This window comes from Manis pentadactyla, chromosome 8 (assembly GCF_030020395.1).
Source record: "Manis pentadactyla isolate mManPen7 chromosome 8, mManPen7.hap1, whole genome shotgun sequence".
NCBI classification, from domain to species: Eukaryota; Metazoa; Chordata; class Mammalia; order Pholidota; family Manidae; genus Manis; species Manis pentadactyla.
The window spans coordinates 48,795,252-48,821,091 of NC_080026.1; the positions used below are offsets into that span (position 1 = coordinate 48,795,252).

Genomic DNA, 25,840 nt, shown 5'->3' on the forward strand with positions numbered 1-25,840 from the left:
AAAATTTTCACTTGCTACTGGCCTTTCTTTACTGGGACAACTGCGACCCCTAGTGGCCTGTGTTGGGTAATTGCGTGTAGAGTGGGTCTTTGTGTCTTGCCTGGCCGGAAGGGAGAAATTTCCCTTTCTGTGGGCGGAATTTGTCTCAGGCTGCTTCTCTGCTTTCGCAGCGCCCGGTGGTGTAATGGATGGGGGGGCTGCTTGACTGTTTGCCTCCGTGAGGGGTCTCAGAGCTGTTGCCCAGGGGGTTAGTGCACCCGGTTTTACCTGTAATTTCCAGCTGCTGTACTGTGACCTGGGTTGTTTCCGTCAAGCTGTTAAGTCCCTGTCCCTTTAAGACTTTCAAAAAGCCCCCGCTTTTCTTTGTCACAGGGGCATCAGCTTCAGCACCCGCTCAGAGGTCTTACTCCCTGTTCCCCCAGTATCCAGGGCCCCTGGGCACGTACTGTGTCTGCTCTCCGGCCCGGATGGCGGGGGCTGGGTGCTTGGCAGTCCTGGGCTCCGTCTCCCTCCCGCTCTGCCTACTCTTCTCCCACCGGGAGCTGGGGTGAGGGGCGCTCGGGTCCCGCCGGGCCGGGGCTTGTATCTTACCTCTTTCACCAGGCGCTGGGTTCTCGCTGGTGTAGCTGCAGTCTGGCCACTGTCCTGCGTCTTCTGGTCTCTCTTTTAGGGCTAGTTGTGTTTGTTGTATTTTCAAAAGTATATATGTTTTTGGGAGGAGATTCCCACTGTCCTACTCACGCCGCCATGTTGGCTCCGCCCCCCGAATATTTTCTAATCTGGTCTTTTCATTTAAGAAAAAATAGTACTTGTCTTGTGATATGTGTGTGTGTCTGTATATATATACACACACACACACACACACATACATATATTAAATTCATATAAATATATATAAAAATTTATATATAAAATATGTATATACATATTTATAGTGGATTTATTTACCACTTTACCCCAAGGCTGATTTAGAGTAACAGAGCATAGTTCCCCTCCCTTCCCCTCCCCTCCTCTCTGATTCACTTTCTCCTCTAATCCTAAGATTCCTTTCAATGACTGGCATCTTAAGAAAAGTTTTTCCACTTTCAGTGCCATTAAGGGAGGTTTTAGAGCTCTTTTTCTGGCTAGATACCCAGATATTCTGATTATTAAAGAAATAAAAGCATGGTGGGGCTGGAGGAACATGTCGTCTCATGTTCACATTGCACTTTGGACGTTAGATGAGCCTTTGTCATGACGTCCCCATTCTGGATCCCCCACAGCAGAATGGGGGACCATGGCCTTTACAGAGCAGACAGTCGCTGACAACCTGTGTTTACAGCTGCTGCCTTCTGGACTGCTTGCAGAGATATATAAGTCTTTATTTGAATTGAAAATCTTATGAGAAAGCAGGCTTTTGTCACTGGAATCTGGAATCATAAAATTAGCTTCCAAATTGAGCCACAGATGATCCCGATGCCTTTGTTATCTGGGTGTTGCAGGTGGGATTCTTCCCTGGAAGCCTGGCTGCCAACTCTCTTGGAATGGTTGAACACTTGCCACCTGTTGCAGTTGGCCTGCTCCAACGAAGATTCTGGAGTGGAAAGAAGCACTGTGCAAGCAAGGGGCTGGGAGCCCTGGGTGGAGGGAGCTGCAGGCTCTGCGTACGGCTTTGATAATGGGGCTGAATCTTCACAGTGGGCACCCAGGAGCTCAGTGCCTGAACAGAAGGGAGCAAAGCCAGGTACGTGATGGTCTGCTGGGATACAGGACTCCTCTGGAGGCCAAGGCAGATTCAGCAGCCGGGACCTGTAAGAGGAGTCTCCTTCCTCCCTTCCTTTCTTCCTCCCTCCGTCCCTCCCTCCCTCCCTCACTGTGCCTGTGTGTCCCTCCAGGTTCTCGGGGGAAGACTTTCCCAGGTATAGAAGGATTATTCTTCTTTCTTACAATTATAAACACCTGCCAATCTGGCTGTAGGAAAACAGAGCCATGTTTGCCTAGAAGTAGGAAATTCAGAGTCAAAGATAAACAGAATAGAGGCCTACTGTAGAATGATACTTGACGTTTCCGGTGAGGAGGAGGTTCCAGCTGTGACCATGAGCAAAAAGCTGCCCGGCTCCTCTCTGCCAGCTGAAATGCTCAGGATGTCCCTTGGATTGTGCTGCTTTCTTAGGGGTGGAGAGCAGAGGGACCTGGAAAGCCCTTAATAGCTGTCTGTGCCACCTGCCTGTCCTGTGCTATACCAGGCTTGTGCGCTTTTCTGGAGTTATACTCCCAGAGGCCGGTGAGCATCTTATGAATTCATGAGTGGCCGGCATGTTAAGATGGTAGATATTTCTGGCAAAATTGTAGGAACAGAAAAAGATCACCTGTTGCCAGGAGTTGGGGTTGGGGTAAGGTTTGAACTGGGGCTGCGCAAAGAGTGACTTGAAGGAATTTGGGGTAGAGGTGTGAGTACATAACTTTATAAAAGTGACTAAAAATTTAAAAATAACATCTACCTATCTGAAAGCTAGGTAGGCTATAGATGTTTGACTCAGTTGCTTTTGGCTCAGGGCCATCAGAAGACAGTGCAGCACAGTGCACGGAGCTGGGGCTCTGAGGCTGCATACAGGCTGCATTTCCTCATCTGCTGAACCACATTCCTAAAACAAAAAATAAGGATAGTGAAAACTATCTCATGAGGTTGTTGTGAAGATTTAAATAAGATAACATATCTAAAAGTGAGTGAAACATACATAGTAGAGGCTCAAAAATTGGTGTGTGTGTTTATCACTCAGGCAGTCACAAGTATCTCTAGGACTTGTTTCAATAATGTGCCTTGTTTCCTTTATCAATAAACAGCAGAGACCATGAATTAGTAGAAGATATCCAAGAAAAGAAAGGTTTAATGAGGGAAAAATCTTGTTTGTATTTGGATGAAGGATTTTAGTGTCCTGAAGGTACAGAGAAACAATAACCAAGTTTATCATTAGGAAGGTGCTTTTGTTTTCCTGTCTGGGATTGCCAGGGAGTCATTGAAGTCTGGATACTTGTATTTTTATTCTATAGCTAGTGTCTATTTGCTTTGCCGCTCTGAGAAAGTTTTGCTTTGGAACTCCCTGCTGGGCCTGGTCATCCCGCACTGGTTTCTCTATTGAAGCATGATGCCTGAAGGCAGTCAATTGCTTTTTAACCCAAATCCTCCATGAAAAATTGCTGATTTCTTATAAAGTCCACACGGAGAATGGTTTTCAAAGCCTTCACTGTTCTCATCTGGCCCACGTGGTTATACATATTTTGGGTGTTCTTTGTTAAAACAAGTGCTTTATTATTAACTAAAGATTTCACTGTGTTTATGGTCCCACCAGGCTCTGCACCATTTCTCCCATTTTACAGCTAGGTGCAGTAAGGCAAAATAATTTGCTTTAGGCCTTGTTACAGAGGAAGTCAGCCACAGGGCTAAGGACCAATTGTAGCATGTGCTCCCTCAAACTTTAAGCCCTCTCTTCTTTTCCAGTTTCATTAGCACTCTTCAGCAAGCCTTTCTTCTGACAGACGCTGGAAACAATCAGCTACTGTTGGCCCTGGTTTATAGACTTTGCAGAAATTGCACAGGGGCCAGACAGGAGCTGGGGAAATCAGCGAGCCAGCTTCCTCTGCTGTGAAGTTCCTCTTTTGTACTTGCTGTTCTGGCCCTAATACCTGTGCAATTCTCTCTTTTGTCTCTGCAGCCAGTCCTGCTGGGGTGCTTTCTGCTTTTACTACAAAGTGGGCTCCCCTCCTGCCGTGTGCCCTGGACAGTAACACTCTCCCCCAGCTTCTCACCCAGTTGCTTCCTTTCCCAGCCAGTAGCTGCCACCAAAGAGACTGAAAGAGGCCAAAAAAAAAAAGAGACCAGTGACTTTGAGCCATCTCATGCAGTATTGGAGCAGCCAATATGTTAACATGTCTGTGATGAAAGGAATTAGCAGAAGGACACAACCGGACAGCGCAGCTTGATTTATTATATCATATAGGTCTCCAAAAATTGTAAGTACCTCCCAATTCCTTTTTACTCAATTTCATGTGAAAAACAAGCTGGAAAAGGAGATCTGTGGTGCAGATGTGTGCCCTCACCATCTTAAGCCAATTTCTAATTCTAGAAGCATCTGCAGCATTCAAAAAGGCTTTCCTTCAGTCTTGGCAGATGCAGACCATGCAGAACTCTCTTCTCCATCACTTACTGGCTCACTTGAGCTTGCAAAGCCCCCGTTGCCTCACCAGTGAAATTGGGTGAGAAGAGCAGGTCCAGGATGACACAATAGCTCTTTCCCCTGAGTTTGTGAGATAACCCTGGGGAAAATGCTCACTGACTTCTCAGCTGGCTTTCCTGCTTTTGTCTGTTGCCTTTGGGGAGAAGGCAAAGAGCTAGTGTGTGAAGAGAAGTTTCTACCTTCACCATAATTTAGTATTTGTATTGCCAACCCAGCCTTCTTGCCCCAACAGCAGAGCAGTGGAAGCAATCAGGATTGGTAATTGGTTGATTAATAAAAAAGCCAGGGAATACCACAAAACAGTACATGTGCATTTTGGACCTTTTTACTGAAAACACACATTCATTTACTAATCATTTGATATAGGACCAAGACTTTTGGTTTATATAGGTCTACTGGCTGGCTCTGCACCTGGCCCTCCCTGCATGAACTCCAGCAATAATGCATCATCTACAGTGTCCAGTGTGGGTTTCTTTAAAGTGGCCTGGAAATTTCAAGAGCACTTGCTAAGCAACCCTGAGTCTCATTTTCTCTCTCCCTTAAATATTAATGAGCTATTTCAAGGGTTTCCATTTGGTTTATATGGAGACAAGGGCTCTCTTTTCATACTAGTATCTCATTGCTGTCCATAGTATTCATTTGCATTACATTAAGTAGAATGTTAAGTATCACTGGCATAAATGGTTTAGAAGTAAACACAATTCAACCAATAGGAACAGGAATGTTCCTGTTCCTCTTGGGAGACCAGCATGGCCCCAGCCTTAGTCCCTGAGTAGGGGACAGGCAGAGCTGCGGGACAGCCTGGGAGGTGGGGAAGCGAGAGGTGTCCGCTGTCATCGGTCAGCTGGCTCAGGCCAGTTCAATCACTCGGTTAGCTAATGTTGCAGCTTGTCAGCCTCCTTCACCTGCCCAAAGAAGTGAAGTGGACTCTTCTGATCTGCTGGCTTTCCCTCCTTTTGAAAAATGACAGAACTGCATCCTGTGTCCCAGGGCCTAACTGTGGTACTCCTTTTGTTAATTAAAAATAGTCCAGTGCTTCTGAGGAGAACAACCCCTGGGGTTTTGGAGACACTCACCCTGGATGTTCCTTCATTCTTGGACAGGCACTGAGGGATGGGCAGACGATGCTTCCTGCCTGATGGCAAGGATGAACAGTGGGCATTAGGAGCTTTATCTAACAAATATGCTATGGTTGCCTGTGAGGAGCTGAGAGAGTTTTTTAAATCCAGGGTTCCACCTTTCTGGAAAGTGAACTACCACTCTAGGCTGCATCTGATTCCCTCACCATTTGGGGGTCAGGGTGATTAGGGTCAGGAATGCCTGTCTTTCCTCCACACTAGTTGTCATATCTTCCAGCCTGGGTAGCTTGGAGCAAGTGGGAGGCCTCGATCGCTCCAGAGAACTCCTACACAGAGTATAAAGCATGGTCTACTTGTAAAGGGTAACATCCAGGGCCAAGATTACACATGGACATTTAAAAAGAGTAACTCTAGTAATCTTATAGTTGCAGAGTTTACAGTAAATTTTAGAATTTCAAATGTTTTTTAACCTTAAATGAATATAGATACAAGTTGACATCTGAATCTGTTCTCACAGCCATTTTTTGACTCTTTGTAGTACACCATTTCCTAGCAATAGGCAGCTTGCAGAGCCCATTCCCCTTAAGGAATTCTCCCACTCTGTTTCATTTCATTTCCTTATACAAAGGGTTTGATGTCACTGTCCCCAGGCTGACTCCTTGCATTAAATATAGATCATTTAGGTACTTGCTGATGCTCTGAAAATCATTTACAAACACAGTTCTTTCCTCAGAAGGTTCTAATAGAGTTGGGCATTATTCAACTTTGATCTTCAACTGAAGTGCACTAAAGGGGAGGCAATCCAAATTCTTTTGAATGCTCATGTAATATAAAATACAGCTTTCTGAAGATTGCCCTTCATGTAAACTGGAAACCACAGGCCAATTAACATACACAAATTATCAGGCAATTTCTTTTGCCATTTTTGTTTGTTTGCTTCTGCTAATTGGTTCTATTTCTCAACGCCATCTCTGCAACAAGTGTGCAGATACTTGAAGATGATTTATTGCTCACTCTGACCTAATGATGCCTAAATATTTCACATGCATTCCTTATCACTTATGACATCTCAAAAGAAATGCCTCAAAAGAAATACGCACTTACTCAGGGTTTAGCTATGTAATTTGGATATTTGGATAAATACTTGTATTATAATAGAGTGAAAAAGATGAAACTTTAGTGTCTTTATTTGTGCCTCTCTGCTTCTATGCAATGACTACAGAATTCAGTGTTTATATGGAAAAATGAATACTTATCCATTTCAAATAGATGTGAGAGATACTCTTTGTGGTATGGACAGGAGTTTGAGGTAAATATTCTTTATGTGGTCAATAAAAAAAAAAAGAAAGAAAACCATATAGCATTCTTGAAATGTATTTGCCAATAAAATATTTTGGAAAACATTCCAAAGGAACATATTTAAGGCTGTGATTTTAATACCAAACTAAGGAAATGCTTGAATGCATCAGCTAAGCTCTCACATGGCAATAATCACATCTGGTTTACATTAAGCTATAGGAGAGGGAATGAAACTTAACATCGGAAGAAACATCATAAGGCTCAAGGCACATTTTCGCTTTTTAAGTATGAATACGTGCAGTACAGGGTCTTTAATTTTTGTTTAAACTTAAATACCTCTATGGCTCAGCACTCCATAATGCAGATGGCTCGACAACTGAAAGGGATGACTGCTCTGTCACCTGCCTTTGCATTATTATGGAGCCTGTGCTTTCCCTGCAGAAATTACATATTTTTATGGATAGGCAGCTATAGCTGATGCCTTATTACCTGGCCAAGGAAAACAGGGATCTAACTAGGCTGGTTGAGTAAAAGCAAAGAGTAGACATCCAAGAGGGGGGAGCCTCCCCTCCACCATCGAACCTTAGCAAGAATGGAAGCAAAGGATGACTTCAAAGCCTAGCACCCAGCACAGGAAGTACAGAGTTGAAAGGTACTTGTTGATTTTCTCAGATTTATTTGTAAACTATAGCAATAACTCTTACTTCATCTATGAGGTTTTTCTTGATCTATTACTTGATACCACGTCAGACGTCACAGTGCCTCACCCTTTAGAACTACTTTGGACAGCATTTAAAACAATCAGCTATTTAAATCCCTTGACCCACTGATTTAGCCCAAGGTGTATCTGCTCAAATGTGTGGCAGATCACCGCTGATGAATTGCATGTCTGAAAACATGTTCCAGTAGGTGTGAAACCTTCCCAAGTTAGGTTGGCAGCTAGAGCCATATCTGTTTGACTGGCGATTTAACTTAACATGGTTTCCTACTCCAAATGCATTTTCTAGTCAGAATAAAAATAATATGATTTCCTCATCACTCTAGGTGTAGCCTGATGAGAGATTGTTACCAGATACTTGCACTTATCAAAACAATTATCATTTTATATGATATATTCCCGCTCCTTTGACTATGACCTCCAGTTTTTAAATTTTAAGTGTTATGATATTTTTCCAAATTGCATAGGCAAAGACCTAGCCTTATTTATGGGAAATATTACTTAGTAAAAATGTCCTTGGACACCCTGGCCATGGAGTTCATGACTGATTTTCACCTGTATGTGAGCCATCTGCTCAGGCTAGCAACTGAATGAATTTTTGGATCTGAGTATAAACTTCTGTAGATAAATGTTTTAGAAAGTCACTGTAATGGGGAAATCCTGCCGAACAAAGGAAATCCTATTTTCTGTTTTAAATCATGCATCCAGAATTTGGTGAATAGGATAGAAATTTGACATCAGTTTTAATTCAACACAACTGAAAATTTCTTTCCAAACATTCAAGTCTACAGGTTTTGATCATGAGGTGAGGTAAGCAAATTATATTTGAAATATTGCCTGGGCAAGTAGGTGCTACTGAATCATACCCATGTGGAGGGACAGAGGGATAGACATAGGGCTTTTTCTGAGGCTGATGAAAATTGTTTGTGTGGGTGGGCCCCGGCAGGCACACCACACAGGCCCAGTGGGCACCCTGGCAGCCGGGTATTTATCCCAGGCAAGGCAGTTCTCCACTGCATTGAGGGAGAGGGACTGTGTTCAGAGAGGCCTCCTCCTCCTGGCTCTTCACATGCTGGGGAGAGGATGCCATGGATGTTGCAGGCTGATGAACAGCCTGGCTTCCTCAAGAGCCAGTGAGAATAAAGAGCTCCCATTTGTTTCCTCAACACACATTTTCTGAGCCCTTTAAAGAGCGGGGCAGAGCATTAGGGGCCACAGGAGCAGCAGGACACCATCCTGCTGCTGTCTAGGTGATGCCCACTGTGCTGCAGGGGAAGACAATGTTTTGGAGGAGCACCCCTAACCCAGAGCTGAGGTGGGGCAGGAGATTTCAGGATTCCAGAAGCCTTCCTGGAAGGAGTGGAGTCTGCAGGGTTTGAGATGAGGGGGGCCATTGGCCAGGCAGAGAAGGCGATGGCTCAGGAATGAGACCATTTATCTGGTGCAGCTTCTTTCATTCTGACCTGTGGGGAAGATAATTACTTCTAGGGTTGAATGAAGGGCTGGATGTATGGAAGAAAGAAAATCATAATTTGAATTGCTGAAAAGACTGCCTGAAGGGGCAAATTACTGGAGAGTTTTCAGAGACACTTAGAAATGCCAAACAACTTGTCCTTTATCCATTCAGAATTGCAAATCCTGTAAAACTCTGTTTTGGCTAAGAATACCAATCACTTTTTAGTGGGAGATATTTTAATTACAAAGTATCAGTCATGCGTGTAGGACTGCTTATTTTTTTCCTGCCGCATTTAATGTAATAATAAAAATGGAAGCAAATATTATGAATTTCACTCCAAAAGGAACTCAGTGCATGAAGAACTACTGGACATGGTTAAGAGAATGCTCCTTTGGAATCTGCCAAGGTGAGAGGTCAAGTCTCTCAAGTCGTTGCTCAGAGAGAAGAGACTCCCTCAGTCCTCCCTGTGGACCTCGCTTGCTTTTCTCAGCTCCCAGCCTTAGGGTTTATAGATTTGTGGGCCAAAGATCCCTAGCTCACTATTGCCACCCAGGCTGTCCTGGTTGCCCCCATTGAGGTCGATCATATCTGAGGGCTGGAGGGAGCAACCCCCTCACTGAGCTGAGCCTGCAGGAATCAGAGCAGACGTGGCAGGGTTCAGAGGGTGAAAGGGAAGGGAGGAGAGGTGTCTTTAGGCATCTTTGGGTGCTGCTTGTTTCTCTGACTTCCTTCTGTCCCACTTTGTAGCCTGCCCCCACCCTCTCCTGTCCCCAGGCCAGCCCGACAAAATTCTGTTCTGTGTTTCTATCCCCAGCATGGCTAAATCACATCCAGAGGAAAGAACTGGCTAAATGTGGGGACATCTTCATCTTAGACCCCCAACCTGCCACTGTCTCATTGTGTGACCTGCAGCCAATCACAGGACTGTATTTCCATATGTATAAAAGGAGAAATTGAACTAGATGCTTCCTAAGTCCCCTAACAGCCCCAATACCCTCTGCCTCTGGGTATTTGGATCCACACGGAAAGGGCTAGTGACATTTCTAGAAGCCCTTACTGAGGTGGCTCTTTGCAAATGCTTGGATTTGATGTCCTGAGAACTGGGTGAATATTAGGAATGCCATTTCTCAAAGTTAAAGCAGAAACCCAACAGGAACACCTGGCTTCCAGCTCACTCTCTTTTGGCTTCAATAGAAATGCTAAAGCTTTTACAGGACAACTTCTTTGAAAAGAGGTTTCCTTTCTTTTACGATAAACAAGCAGACAAAACCCCTTTAATTGCTTCCATTTCCTTTACCAGTTTTTAACTTTCCTCTCAGGCTTAGACACATAAAATGGGTAAAATTAGAAATGGGGAAGAGATGACAGTGAAGTCCTGCTTTCTTGAGGGGATTCTGCAGAGGAAAGCCTACAGCCATGGGCTAAAAAGAACATGCCTGAGAAAGCTGTTCTCAAAGCGGGAGAGGCCAGGGGTTGTGCAGCATGCTCAGTGTTGCCAGCAGAGACGCTGCCATGCTGTGTGACTGGCACACGCACACTTAATACTCCCAGGAGGTCACAAGAAGTTAAGTAGAGCAGGGATCTGCCCTGACTTCCATGCACTGAGTGTGGCTCCTGGCAAACTTAGATCCCGAGATAAATCTCTTTGTCTCTTCCCCTCTTCTGCCTCTCATGACAGAGGCACCTGTCTCTGCTGAGTGTCCACTAAAGAATCACATCTCCCAAAGCTAGAAGAAAGCCAGGCCCCATTGGCCTTAGTGCAAATAAGTATGCCCCTCAGAATCCATGCCTGCACTGATTAATAGCCACACATTCGACCAGGAGTCAGGGGTCTGGTTACCAGTGACCAGTGGCAGTGGCTGCTCACTGAAATTCTTTCTTGCACTTCTCAGCCTCAGAGTCATATTCCTCAGAATGGCTAGGGGCATCCCACCCTGAGACAAGTCTGGGCCTTAGCACTTCAGTGAGCTTTAAGATCTAGTCAGTCTTGAAAAGTATTCTTTAGCTAGGGGTCTGTGACAGCACTATTCCAGCAGCCCTGTGCCACAGGCCTGTTCATCCACACAGGGTGCCGTGTAAGGTATAATCGGTGCAGGCTGCTGTTCCAGCTACTATGGCTGCGTGACAAAGCACCCCCACTCAGTGATCAGAGCAATCATTTCTTATATGCATGGGTCTGTAGTCAAGAATTCAGATGGGGTACTGTGGGCAGGGCTGTCTCTGCCCCACTATGTTTAAGTGTTAGCTGGGTGACTGGAAAGTGGGATCTGAAGTCATCTGAAGGCTCAACCACTCCCATGACTGGCTGTTGGCTGGGCCTTAGCTGGGCTCTCAACCAGGCCCCCCACATGGCCCATCCATGTGCTTGGGCTTCCTTACAACATAGAAGTCAGGTTCCAAGGTGTGTGATCTGAGAGGACATATCACCTACCCTGATCTGGTTCGGAAATCAGGCATGTCAGCTTTGCCATGTTCTCTCACGGAAGGACCCTCCAAAGGCCCACCCAGGTTCAAGGGGAAGAAGTCATACATTGTCTCTAGATGGCAGAGAGACAGGCTTCTTTCTGGAAGGCCATATTGCAGTGGCCACACACACACTCCACCTACTTGGGCACAGCACAGAAGTGGACAAAAGTTCTGCCTTGCCCCTCAAGTTCAGGGTTAGCAGACAGGACCTCTGCACCATGGTCCAGGCCATACCCTTGGGTCTGTCCTGCCTTGCCCTCTGTGCACAGAGCAGGACTGTCATCACATCAATAGAAATATGCAAATCTGCCCTCTCAAGTACTGTCACTCTCAGTTTAGGTCTTAAACTAATTCACTTCCCAAGATGCCAAGTGAGAGCATTAGGTAAGGCCATAAACCCCACAAATGATACCCGGGCCACAGTCAGGATCCCCTCAGCTCAGGATCAGAATCTGTTGGGCCCACAAGGAGCAGAGATTACATGACTTAGAGAAACAGCCCAGGACAGAGTCCCTGCCAGATCTGCTGTTATGGTCAGAGAGCATCAAGCCCTCCGAGTTCATTTCCATATGCCTCTTTGTGCTTTTTGAATCTTTAAAATTAAAAAAAAACCTTAAAAGGTCTGAAAAATATTCAGGTATATTTCTCCCATACTTTCTCATTATGGTTTGAATTACTGTTTTTGGTAACTTTTCTTCTTCATTATATTTTAAAGGTATGGAAAATACAACAAAGTATAGAGAAGAAAATAAATATTTGCTATAATACTGCCCCTTGAAATAATAACAATATTTTGGTGCTTTACATATTTATTTCCTTATTATGAAATGTGTTTTAAATATGACTTTAATGGCATGAATTGGATATATCAGAATTTATTTTAACCATCCCCTTTATTGCTAGCCTCTTTCCCTAATATAATATTAATGCAGTTACTTTTGCATTATAAAAGTGTTATATTTTTATTTAACATATGATAAACATTTTTGCATACTTATTAAAAAGGCTTAATAAAAATTAGTTAAATGTAAATATATAAATTTTTCTTTTTGATAGATTCCAGGATGTGAAATTATTAGATCATAGGCTATTAACAATTTAAAGTTTTTGCTACATGGTCTGATATTGCTTTCCCAAATTCACACTATCATTATCAATCTGTACATCATTTTAAAAGGAAAACAGGTAAGAATTATATGTTTGGGGGGAAATATAAAGCCGTATTTTTAATGGGTTTAATTTAGCTTTGATTTATATTTGTTTTAGCCTTATGATGGTGATTGAGTCATTTGATTCCATCTAAGCATTTTAAATTCCTTGGTTCCACATTCTGATCCTACGTGTTTTCTCTCTTTCAGTGAATTCTCACTTGTATGTATCTTCCCACTAACACCGTATTTTTCTACTTTGTATATGGCATATGGTTTCACCACTGTCAATCATTCTTCTCCAGATGTCCTTTCCTAATGTCTCAGTTATTTCATGCATGAGGATGGCATTACTCAGTGTCCAGTGTCTCAACTCCCATGTAATTTGTCTGCTCTGTAATTCCACATTTTTGAGTGATACCATGATTACTTTTAGGATCCGTGAAATGTATATGCATATGTGGTTTTTATGTATTTGCTCTCTCCTCCTCATCATTGCTATGGCCAATAATGAGCAAGCCTTCATACATACTTCACCTGCTTCCTGATTCATTGTGTTCATTTGTCCTCAGAATTGTATATTGTCTAGATTTCTTTTCTTATGTATACACATTTACTTGCAGTGTATTGGACTTCTCCAATATTTACAATGGTTATTTACAGTTCTTCTTAGCACTGTTTTATTCTAATAGAGTTGACCATTTGGGATATAAACCTTAAAGCATTTTGGAGCTAATATATTGAATGGTAAATTACATATCTGTATTTAATGGTGATTCATGGGCTCCAATTATAATATTATATAACTCGCAATCTCCAAAGACATTTTAACAGCTAAGCATTTTTTTGTTACTGTTGGGTATTAGTTGTAGCTTTTGTGGTAACCCTGCAGATTAATCTGAATATATATCTTAATTCTCCCCTTTATGCAAAATTCTTTTTTAGTATATCTTTTGAGAATTTCACTGTGAGTTGGGAGAATATTACTTTTACATTTGGTTAAATTTTAATTTGATAACTTTAGGCTGCTTACTCATTTACTCTTGATAATTTTTGTTGAGATATAATTGATGTATAAATAAAGTATGCAACTTGTTGACTTGATACATTTATAAATTCCAATATGGTTACTGTCGTAGCTTTTGCTAACACCTCTAACATGTCATATAATTATCATTTCTTTGCTGTGGTGAAAGCATTTAAGATCTAGTCTCTTAGCATCTTTGAAGTGTACAATGCAGTATTGTTGACAATAATCTCCATGCTGCACATTAGATCTCCTGGACTTATGTTCTAGGTGCATGTCTGTGCCCTTGAACAACATCTCTCCAGGTCTTCCCCTCCCCCATGCCCAGCCCCAGGTAACCATCATTTTACTGTTCTTATGATTTTGGCTTTTTTAGATTCCACTCTAAGTGAATCATACAGTTAGTGAGATCATACAGTATGTCTTTCTTTGACTTACTAAGTACAATGCTGTTTTTTCCCTTTCCTTTATTATAAGATTCCCCATTTTTCTTTCCTCTTTTTCTTGACCTTGTTATTCTTTTAAAAACCTGTGGCCTTCTGTTTGTCAGGTATCACACTTGAAGCCTGGGATGAACAAATGACCTGTGGCCCTTGCTTGCAGGGATTTTGCAGCCACGTGTGAGGGCCTGACACATACCAGGGTCGCTGCACTACAAGTGAAGAGTCTCTCTGGGGCCTTGAAGGGAAGGCAAGGGCTCGAAGAAGAGCAGAGAGGAGGCCATGGGCAGGAAGAATGGTGTGGTGGAAGTCAACAAAGCTGCCTGTCAGCAACAGTTAGGTTGTTTATAGGAGGGGGTCATAACCAAAGGTGGGCCTTGTGCCAGGGTGTGGGAAGGCAGGGTTTGGGTTCTGCTCTGTGCTGGTTTTGTGCAGGAAAATGACCTAAAAAGGACAATTTTATGGCTCAGGTGTGGGATGATTTTGAAAGGGAAACCTTTGAGAAGGAGGAGCCCCAAGACCCCTATCACTCGTGGGGCCCGTGAAGACCACGTGCTCACCACATGTCTGAGCGCTGGTCCCAGCAGCAAGCAGGACACCACTGGCCTTGCCCTTATGGGGCTTCTGCTCAGGGCAGGGAGGGAGAAAATGAACATCCTTGGTGGCAGTGGCAGCAGCTGTGTATACAATACACAGCTCTAGGCCTTTAAAGTCTCCTTAATATTTTAGCTTTCAGGGACTGTGACTAGTGTGTGAACAGATGCTCAGTGCCCTCCTAGATTCCTGTGCCCTTTAAGGAATATCTCTTTGTTCTTACAGGTCAGCCAGTTGCTCCTGTAACTGGTCCCAGCCCCACTTTTGTTATAGTTCCTATTATATTGTGAGTTTGCCCATGGTTGTAGCTGGAAGGCACAAGAGTCCCCTTTGATAAATACACTTCAGGAGTTGACATACTGTAAATATCACTTAGAAATGACAAGAGAAGGAAGGTAATTTGTGGAGTCATGTAGACATAGCTTATCATTCAGTAATGACCTGAAATTAGTTTGTGTCTTTGTGAGAATGACCTCCAGGGAAAACAAAGTCTGATTCTCCTGGGAGTCAGAAGCCAGGAGAGCTCTGCAGGAAACCGTCCCTGTGTGTAACACTGGGTCAAACACAGATGTGTTCATGGCCCTGACAAAGTCTGCAGCTTACAAGTGATCTTTTTCTTTTTCCTTGGCCAGGAAACTTACATCCTTTCTGCAGAACTAGGAGAAAAATGTGAAGCCATAGGCAAGAAGTTAATGTACTTAGAAGATCAACTTCACACAGCGATCCATAGTCATGATGAAGATCTCATTCATATCCTTTTCATTTTGCAGATTAAGTACCTGCTAGGTTACTTTGTAAAAGCAAGTCTTTAAAAATACACAGTTTTCCATGCCTTAGCAGATGGAAGCAGATAGATAATGCTGTTATTTATAGCATAGCACCCTCTCAGATCTTTGAGATTATCCACTATGCAATGCTTTCTTTCCAGTCTTTGGTTCAGCATTTTTGGTTATTAAACCTGACCACTAAAAATTAACCATGAATTTCAGACATCACACAATGAAGCCAAAGCAAAATGCAGTTTTCAGGGACATGTGAAGCTGGCTTTGGGACTCAGACAGTTGTGAGTTAGACTGGCTCCATTTTCTAGGGGGCTTTCTCTACACTGAGAAACCCAAAACCATCTTTGCTTTTCTTCACAGCAAAATTCTGCCATGTAACAGTCAGTAGTGTGTCATGATGAGAAGGACTGTAGATCATTGCTTTTCAGTTTCTTCTTGCACAAAACTCCATACACTTGGTGTCACATCTGCAAATACCTTCATCAAAACTAGCTGTCAGTGAGCAAGATGGCACAAGGGGATATGATATGGCTTAGGTATGCATCCATGTGAAGTGTGGTACCCCATGCTGACCTGTGGATACACAGGGTACTTGCTCTGAGGGCAAAGGGACAGGTGCACAGATGGATGAAGGGCTGTGCAGTCCCATCTTTTTGGTTATTTAATCACAAGCTGATATTTTTCTAGATAAAAAACACTTCTCTGTTCAGTAGTATGACTTTTTAAAATGAATTTGTGGGAAATATAGTTACTTTGGTCTCTGCTTCTCATTGCTCTTACTTTTCAGAATTCCAGTTCTGTCCATACCTTATCTTGAGAGAGAGAAAGAGCATGAATGTATGTGTATGTGTGTGTGTGTGCTGTTTAAGTAGCTTTGAATGGTCAGGGATTAATCTTAATCGCAAGTATTCAGATCTACATTTTAATGATGGATTCAACACTGTTTTCTTACTCATTATAACCTTAAATCCTTGACCTTGCTTATTAGCAGGCTTAGTGGGGCATTTCTTCAATTTAAACAGTGATTATTTTCACATCGCTCAAGGTAGATTTTTAAAAGCAGACATTCTGTTATTCATGATTTCCTACCTCTTACAAAACTATTGTTTAAGTTATTATTATAAAGTTGGCCAAAGAAACAGTAGAAGAATTTTTGTTTTGCATTTTTGTTTTTTATTTATATTTACGGATAACACAGATTTGAGCGCTTATAAGGGGACATGGGCTCCAGCAAACGGGCAACTGACTGGACATCTTGGAGCAGCAAAGTGCAGAGAGCCAATGCATACCCCCCAGACTGGCAGCCGAGATCTTTCCTCAGTGGGACATTCCTCAGGCTGATGGTTGGGTCAGGTAGCAGTTCCGAGAGCTGCAGTCAGGGTCTGTTGGTCTCTTATTGAGTTTCTAGAAGGTTAGTTTGATTCTAAAGAATTGGGTTTTCTCTTTAATAGGGTTGGGTGGCAGGGGAGGAGGCTGAGAGCACACAGAGGTGTGTGAAAATAAGACCTTTTTAGTTTTCCTGAAGCCAGTCCAAGCCAGACTCAGTAGCAACAGGATGACAGACAACTGATAATGCTCCTTTAAGCCTCAGCTTCCTCACGTGTAACATTAGATGATAAAGGATACCTCTAAGGTTTCCATGGTGGCTAAATGAGGCTGTATTCAGAAAGAATGTTTAACATGGTTCTTACATGTGGTAAGTGCCTCATTTTAGAAAATGATATTCCCATTCACCTCACCATCCTTGGTGTCTCTGTCAGAAGCTCAAACCACATTCTATTCATACATGAGAGATTTGATTTACACAAGTAGGTTGATTTAATTATTTCATAACAAATACTTAAAGAAATCAGTCAGTAACCATATAATGACTTATATGAAAAGTCATTTAATTCTAATAAAACTGCTATAGATAGGGATTACTGCCCCTACTTGATAGTTGGAGGAAACTGAGGCTTAGACATTACATGGTTGGTCGAAGGTAACTTCTAATGAGTGATAATCTTCCATCCATAATCCCCATGGTCCTACTTGGCCCATTATGGGGCACCTTTGCCTATAAGTAAATGGGTAGCAGGCCTGTACTGTGGCATATGGTTACCCTAAATTTTAAGCTATAATAAAAGTATTTTACTGAAGTTAAGTTCCTTGAGAATCTTTGCTGATTTAAGTGGTGACATTCTGGGGATGTGTCCAACCAGGGTCTGGAAGCACTGGTTTAGGTACTGAAGTCAATCCCCTTCCCCTGATAAATCTACACCATAATATGGATTTTAACCCAGGCTTCTCTCTGAAGTTGAGGTTTTATTCTGTGTCACTGATTGAGAGTAAATACACAGAAGGTATATTTGAACTTACACAAAGTGGCACTTAGATCTGAGTGGAACCTGGTGCCCTAAGATAGAAAGACATATTTTCAATGCTACAGAAACTGAAGCCCTTGTTTCAAATAAGAACTTATCTAGAGGTTCAAAGAGGCTGCTGAAATCCTCCAGCCAAACTGGCTGGTTTGTGTTTCCATTCTTGAACAAAGATATGAAGCTGAATGTAGTTGAAAGAAACAGCTTGCCATCAACAACATGAAAGCACTGAACAGTGAGAGTAATATTTTTGTTGGATTCCATTAAGCATTCTGGCAGAGCCTCCTGTGCATATGAGATGGAGGGAGTGTGATTACTGTGTGTCTATATCAGACATTCATGTCCAGAAGATTCAAACCCAGATGCTGTGAATACTCAATCTTGTGAGCTTCCATTCAGTGGTGCATGTGAGCAGTCACTGGTAGCGTGGCATCAACAGAAGGGTTGGCCAGTCGTCAGTAGAGAGCTTGAGCTCCCAAACACATTCTCTGGGCATCCTGGCTTAAGTTTGGGACTCTGGGCACCCCACTCTGGGCATCTCCTGCTTTGAAGGAGAAGACCCTGGATTGCCAGACCTGAAGAAGGGGTGACAACAGGCCATGTCTCTGCATCATCCTGACAGGCTCACTAAATTACACGGAGCCTGACTGAACAACAACACAGGCCCGCCAGCAACTGCAGTGGCAAGCATTTGGGAAGGGTCTGCACCAGTAGTTGGAAGAGCTGGTGTTGGGAGGTGATTCATGTTTGATGTCTGAGAGAGGATGGGAGGTGTGACTTCTCTGCCACTAAGCTGGGACTTCCAGCAGCACAGTCCGAGTCTCTAGTACAATTTCACAGTCACTTTGAGTCCTAATTAGGAGTTTTGCTTTGAAAAACATCTAGAGTGTACATAGTAGTTCCTCCATGTTCCAAATGTTTTCACTGAAGCCCATCTAGGTTAGGGGGACTTTTTAAGCAGGGATTTTTCTCGTGTTTTCTCCTTCAACTTCTACAGCACACCTTCAAAGGAAAAGAAATGCACCTAGGATTGGGACACTTTGGGCATACTGTGAAGCCCCTGGGGCATTTCTGCCTGTCTCTGAGTCATAGAGGAGATGGGAACAGGTTGATTCTATTTGTGGTTCTATTTGCATCCATGTCTAGGAAACCCTCCTAGAAATCTATTCCTCTGCTTATTTGGAATGCATGTGCCCAATCAATTAGTTCTGGTGGTGGTTGATGGCATGCAAATACTCTAAAGACCTCCAGGCACATGCACAAACATCAAATTCCCTTAAGAACACTTGTTTAGTTCAACATTCAAATGTGTAGTTTGAACAAACAGAGGTAACAGGAGTCTGGGGAGATTGCTCTGCCTCCTTGGAAACGTTTTCCACTTCTAGAGCTAAAGAGCTGGAAGAGAGGCCATGGGATCATGGAGCTCCACTCACAAACTGTATGGATAAGAAAAGAGCCCCTGAGGGCTTGTGTTTAAAGCAGTGTGTTTGCTGGGCTGGTGGTGCCCATTCCAAAAGGAGTGGGGTGGGAAGAGTCAGGGAAGGGCAAGCAGATGGGAGAAGAGGAAGCCTAGGAGAGGGTGTGGACACGGGGCTGTCCCCCTGCTGGCTTAGCACTATGTGATCTTGGAATGAGGAGGGCACCCCAAAGACTGCCTGTATGAGCATCCCATCCATGGAAGCAGGTGTGTGTGGGGGGGAGAAGCTCTCCTCTTTGCTGTTCAACCTCTGTGTTCCTCACCTTGGGCTTTTCCTTGAAGGTGAATTTCCCAGTACTGTAAGCCATGGTGGCTGCAAAGGAATCCCTGTTAATAAGAAGAAATAATTTAGCAAATGAGAAGCTGTTTCAAAAGATGTACTATTGTTTTTTTTGAAGCAAAGTAGGTCAAATGGACTGAAGATTTACTTTTGAGTAAGCTATTAAAATAATTGCTTGGAAATCCAACTGACAGGAAAACACTTGCTTGTTTTTGTATATAAACCGAAGACCCCTTGGAAAGAATTTGAGGATCTGTGCAAATGGCTGCTCCAAATGACAATATTGCCTGTATCCTGGGCGGGAACTGTGGAAGGTGTCTTACTGTCTTTGCAAACACAACAGGCACAATTTCACTATCAAGAAGTTATGCACTTGACTAATATGTGTGTGGCCTATCCCAAGATGGTAAAGAACGGTCTTGAGTCCCAGAGGTGTTTTAAAAGATGTCAGCATGCCAATCCTTCTGCCATCATTGTAATTGATGTGCTATTTTCTTGGTGGCATATATGTTACAGGGGAACCTTATACTTGGCTATAGAAGTTCTCATGGCACAGGCATCATGAGAATCATTCAGCTCTTTTGAGACCTATTGTTTTTAGATGTAGTGAGTACCTCTATCATTTATACCTAAAATTTCAGTACTGTTTTACTTTTTTTTGCTCAACAATTTGACAAAATCAAGTTCAAATATGTCAGTGGTCTTCAACTATGAGCGTATTTGGTTAGCAATCCAAAAATATGATTCTATTCCTACTCTGCTATGTAGTAGCCTTAAGATCTTGGTTGGATTTATCAAATGGAATACATTGAGAAAATGTTATGAAAATATTTTTTAAATATGTATTTCAAAATAACCTCCACGTGCCTATCTGCCACCTGGATCTCTCACTGAACCTCAGACTCATGTCGACTTCTTACTCAACAATTCCCCTTGACTGACAAGTAGACTTTTCCACCTAATGTGCTCAAAATCCAATTCCTCCCCACCCTCAAAAAACTCCTACCCATTCCGAGTCTTCTTGATAAATTGCAAGTCTATTTTTCAGTTCATTGCTTAGATTTAATAAATCTGGGAGTCATTCTCGATGCCTTTTCTTCCTTTCACATTCCTTATTCAGCCCATCACCATATGCTGTTGGCTCTACCTTCAAAACATATCTGGAATCTGACCACCTCTCACCTTCTCCACTGTCACTACCTAGGCCCAAACCATTATCTTTTCTTGCCTGAAGTATTGCAACAACCTCTCTCATCTCCCTGCTTCTGCTTTTGCCCCCTTTATTCTAGTAACAGTTAAGGCAGCCAGAGGGATCATGTCCCTCCCCTGTTCAAACCCTCCCATGGCTCCATAAGTCTAGGTTCATGTGTGCTTGTTTTCTGCTCCACATACTGATGCTTTAGTTCCATGATGGCAATAAATTTTTTGGTTCACTCCACATGTCTGTCCCATATCCAGGACATTTCTTAGCACACAGTAGGAAGTAGGAGCTCAGGAAATGTTTGAATATTCGAATAAGTAAAGGAAAGAACAAGCCTCTCTGTCTCTGCTTTCATTTCCCTGACTGCTTAATAGCGAAATGTTTCAAGTGGTTCCTTTTATAAATACATTGATTTAAATATAAAAGTGTACATACCCATTGTGAATATTAAAGAGGTATGTAAAAGAAAGGCTACCTCTCCCTCCCAGTAGCAATGTCTAGAGGTTCACTACTGTGTCCTTCTAAGGCCCTTTTTTTACCTACAAATGACTCATTTCTAGTCTTTCTTTTCTTTTTTTTAAATTAGGACCATTCCATACAGATTGTGCTGCAACTTGCTTCCCACCCCCCAACCCCCCACTCTGCATTTTATCTTGGATTCTCTTCCATTTCATTAAATTCAGAATGTTTGAAATTCACATTTAGTAAGGAATCACACATTTAGCAGGTTAGTAAGAAAGAGGTATTTGGTAAATAAAAACATGATTTGAATCATTTGGATGATTATTTCACCAAGTTTCACTTAATGAGGTTTCTGAGATTTGTGGTGTTTAGTTCTGCTTAGACAGAGCCAGGGCATTTGCTGTATCTGCTATTTTAGTAAATTAACCTTAAATCTCATGGTACCTCACAAAAGGCACTATACGTTCATAGGAAAAAAAGTCTTTCTTTTAACCCTAGCCCTGTGAAGAAAGTATGAGAATATGCATTTTACCAGAGAGACAGTGAAAGCATTAAACGGCATCCCTGTCTTCTGACTCTCCCATGTAGCAGTATGAGAAGCTGATATGATATTTTAATGATGCTAACTTAGTCTTTTTCTGTTACAGCTTCTCTCTCTTTTTTGTAAAACCTTTTCGGTGTGTCTGTCAGTGCTGGGAATTTCAGAAGCTCTTCAAGAAGCATCCCATTTTGGTTCAGTTTCTCTCTCACTGACCCTTTATCTTCACTCAGCATATTACAAATAGTGGTGTAGAGTCAAAGGTAATTAAATCTCAGGAGTTTGTCAGGATTCATACACTACTTAGGTTCTATGCTCACTCTTTATAAATGTAGCATGATTTTGTGATTAAATTGCAGCTTGTTCTTTGCTCTGGGACCACTTATCCTTCTTGTATAAAGTCATGTGTTTTCACTAAGGTTAACAGAGCTATCCAGAGAAATGGAGGGAAAGAAATCCTTTTGAAAAAGGAAAAAAATAGGACAAATATTGGATTTTTTTATTCCCTTGCACCTCCTCATTTCCCTTAAGTTCAAGTTCAAGGAGTGAACCATCATAGTAAATGTATGTAAATTACACAAATGATGAAGTCTGGTGAAGCTTCAAGAGGATGAAAAGCTGCCAAAAGCTTTTCAAGCTGGTTCAGCATTTTTGCTTAGGAGAAGTTCATTTGTATAATTCCCAGGATCCTCTGGAGTTCCTTATTTAAAAAAGAAAGAAAAAGCTTTCTACAGTCAAAACCTACGGTGTCTTCTTCTCTTGACATTGCATTGACATTGCCCTTCAATAAAACAACATTGAAACATAGTAGACAGTCTATGCCTGGTAAGATGCAAGCCACCTTTCCCAAAGCTTTGTTTTCTCTATATCTGATCTAGTAATATTTAGATGGTCTGACCTCAGGTTACAATTTAACAGGATTTCAGTGATGTCAACATACTTCCATGTTTCCCCTTCATTCATGTTGGATGAAGATCAGTTAGTTTGCTAATAAGTTAAAAGAATTAACTCCTTCTCTCATCCTGTATTCATCTTAGAGTTGTTCTGACTCCAGATATAAAAGGAGAGAGAGCCAAAGGATCTGACTATGGATAGACAGAAAACTATCCTTTGTTAAATATTCCCCAGCTCAAACACCCAGAAGACAGTGCATTTCTTAGGAAAATGGCAGCCTTATTTATTCCACAGAAGTATTGCTGAGTTCTCTGTGATTGTGTTCTCTATGTGAGAAAACAACTTTATAGGTTAGGAAACTAAGAAGCCAAAAGTTTAGGGAAAAACAGACAAACTCAGGGAAGGCAAATTCCTGCCCTCTGTCAAGTCTCGAGTATCCTGAATGGCTATTTATGGTGGACTTATGGTGGCCCCAAATCCTGGGTTTCTGGGAATGCTTTGATTTCCAGTGTTGAGCCCTTTCCGCTGTCAGAGCACTTGAATGTGACAGGTACCCTGCCCCAGCCTGGGGCTTAACAGGAATTACCATCTCCCTGACCACAGATCATGGAGTGTCCCAGAAGGCCATCTGTGTTGGTCTTGGAACTGACTCTACTTTTTCTCTTTTGAAACCTTACTTGGGAGAGTTAATAACCTCAGGCATCATAGAAAATTGCAATCACTCTTAAAAGAAGTGTAAAATTGTATTAATATTTAATTCTTACAATTTGGAAGAATTTGAAACTGCAGTTAGATGGTGGCGCCCATCTGCTTCCAACAGGCACACATACTCTTATAAGATCCCTCCAAGTCTGTGGAGGGCCGCCCGCCACCTTCACGTGTGTTCCTTAACAATATGCACACAGTCTCTCAAGAGGGAGCTCCAGATGGAGAAGGAAACTCTGCAGGCCATGATCCTGCAGCTCCAGCCAGCAAAGGAAGCAGGAGAAAGGGAGGCCGCCTTCCGTGTGACAGCTGGCCCCTGGGCAACACAGTCTCCTTAGGTGGGACTGCACAGGGAAAGGAGGGTGAGTGACCAACACCATCAGTGTGGATGTTCAGGGGGCCTCTCTCACATCCCTGCATAACCAAGGGGCCTGAATCAATTATGGGGACTTAGAGCCTCAAGGTCTCTAGAAAAAAGGTGGTCCATGTTGCTCTCCTAAGGCTGAGATCTGTGAATCTGCAATTTGGAATTCAGAGGGGTAACAATCAGCTGAATTTCCTTCTAAATTGCACTCAAAGGCACCTTTACTGTTTCATTAATGGGATTTCCCTGCACAGCACTTGAAAATCTGTTCATCTAAGCTCCCAATAGACAGAAGTTGGGGTGAATTTTGCTAGGAAAATGTTTCCTTTCTTGTACCACCTTGCTTTCTGTTGCAATTAAAATATCGTGTGATTCAAGAACCTATAAAAAGGAAACCAAACAAAGTCTTTCTCACCATACCTGTTATACTTTCCTACTGTTACATGATATTAGGGAGCTAATTAACCCCAGAATCTGGAATTAACAGCTTTTCACCTCACTTCTCCTGTGATTCACTACAATCTCACAAGAATTAGTATGAAAAATTCCAAAAGAATTTTTTTAAATTAGCAGCCTATCAGTAATGAGCAGTCTTTCATTTTTCTTACTATGGCAATACCTGTCTCTATAGAAAGGGTCCCTGGGGTTTCATCAGCACATTCTGAAATTCAATTACAATGAGAACATGAAATGAGGAGGGGACCTATTGAACCTATCCTACATTCTTTCAGAACCTGTTTTACATAGTGCCAGGCAGGACATGGATGTGGAAACCTTCAGTGCAGGACAGTATTCACCAAGGCAATGCACACTCATAGAGGCAGTAATCTCACTAAGGCAGTGTATCTCACTAAGGCTGTGCAGCCTCACTAAGGCCGTGCTTCTCACCAAGGTTGTACATCTCACTAAGGTGGTGCATCTCGCTAAGGTGGTGGATCTCCCTAATGAGGTGCATCCTCACTAAGTTGGTGCACTACTCAGTAAGGCATTGTAGTACTCAGTATTGTGGGGTGATGTGGGACTCTCTGGGCTTGAGCAGCTGTAGCACAGGCTGAATTAAATGAGGCAGCACTTTCCAAGTGCACAGAGGGAGGCAGCCTCTCTCAGAGGATCCCCCTTCAGTCAAGTTTGCCATGCTAGAACTTCTGCTTGGAGAGCTACAGTGCACATAGCATGTTAGACTGGGACAGCTTATAGTAAAGAAGCCTGCTTGATTCTGCCTAACCCCAAACTTCCTAGGTTGAATAGATCATAGATATATTTTCTCCCACAAATTCTATTAATATCCCCTCAATCTAGTGTTGTGTAGCCCTGCCTTGTCTGGGAAGTTGTGGTCCAAATACTGCTTTACCTCAGTCATGTGTGTTAGAGACCAGGTTCAAGCTTCTACACAGTGTTGAGCTTACTCAGTACTTGCTACAGTTTGGTAAGTTTAATTGATCACTTTTTAATTGATTCTTTTTGCTTCTGTTCATATTGATACTTACAGGAATATAGAAGTTCCAGCCTTCACATGGATCCATGGACACTAGACAATTGTTGTCATCTCCTGAAGTCATACTTGTTTCTGGAAGGCAGCTGGCACTTTGCACAGCTTTCTTTGTTGTGCAGTACTTCTGTCCTTGGTTGAGAAGATGCCCCTGCTTAAGCCGGCAACTGTTCAGGGTCCTTGGAGCAAAACAAAGCACAACATGTGAATTTTCTGATTGTGTTTCCTACAGTTTTATTTTGAGCATTAAAAAAATACATGGTATACATATTTTAATAATAAGTATAGTTTGTTCCAGGAATTCTTGGTTTTTCAGTGATGGACCAAATCCTGAGTTATTTACAATCATATCTAAAAAATATTCCGTGCTAGTCATATGACACTTGGAAGATGTGAATCCCTGGATTAATCCCAGTGAGGCAAAAACTTGGAAAGAGTCAGGATTGGCCATATTGCCAGTAAGGAATCCCTACTTTGAAATGCATCCTTTTATAAAGCTCCCAAGACACAAGACATCTTTAAGGTCACTAAACCAAGTGTTTTGTGTTAGTCAGACACCATCATGAATAATCATGAGGTCATGGTGTATTTGAATATTCTGGAAGCTAATAACTGCTCTGAGTGTGTCCCAAATGAGGGTTCTCTAGTACCTGGGCAGTGCATTCATTTACTTGTTGATACACCTGAGCAAGTTTAAGTCCTGGGCAGGTGAATGATGCTTTAACCGCATGCTGTCACTCACCTCTAGTCTATGCCAGTTGCAGAATCACTCAGAAAGCCTGCTAAAGGCCAGGGTGTTTTCTATGAATGGCTACACAGCCTTCTCAGGACAAAGCCCCCTCTTCAG

General features: G+C 42.5%; 1 protein-coding gene across 1 annotated transcript in view; it reads left to right on the plus strand.

Annotated features, from left to right (window-relative positions):
* Positions 1–25,257, plus strand: part of DISC1 (DISC1 scaffold protein) — a 561,660-nt gene extending 536,403 nt beyond the window's left edge. The window contains 3 exon segments of the mRNA XM_057505361.1: positions 15,074–15,191; positions 23,339–23,502; positions 24,994–25,257. Coding sequence (XP_057361344.1) covers positions 15,074–15,191; positions 23,339–23,478 — 258 coding nt within the window. The 3' untranslated portion in view covers positions 23,479–23,502; positions 24,994–25,257.
* The last annotated feature ends 583 nt before the right edge of the window (positions 25,258–25,840 follow it).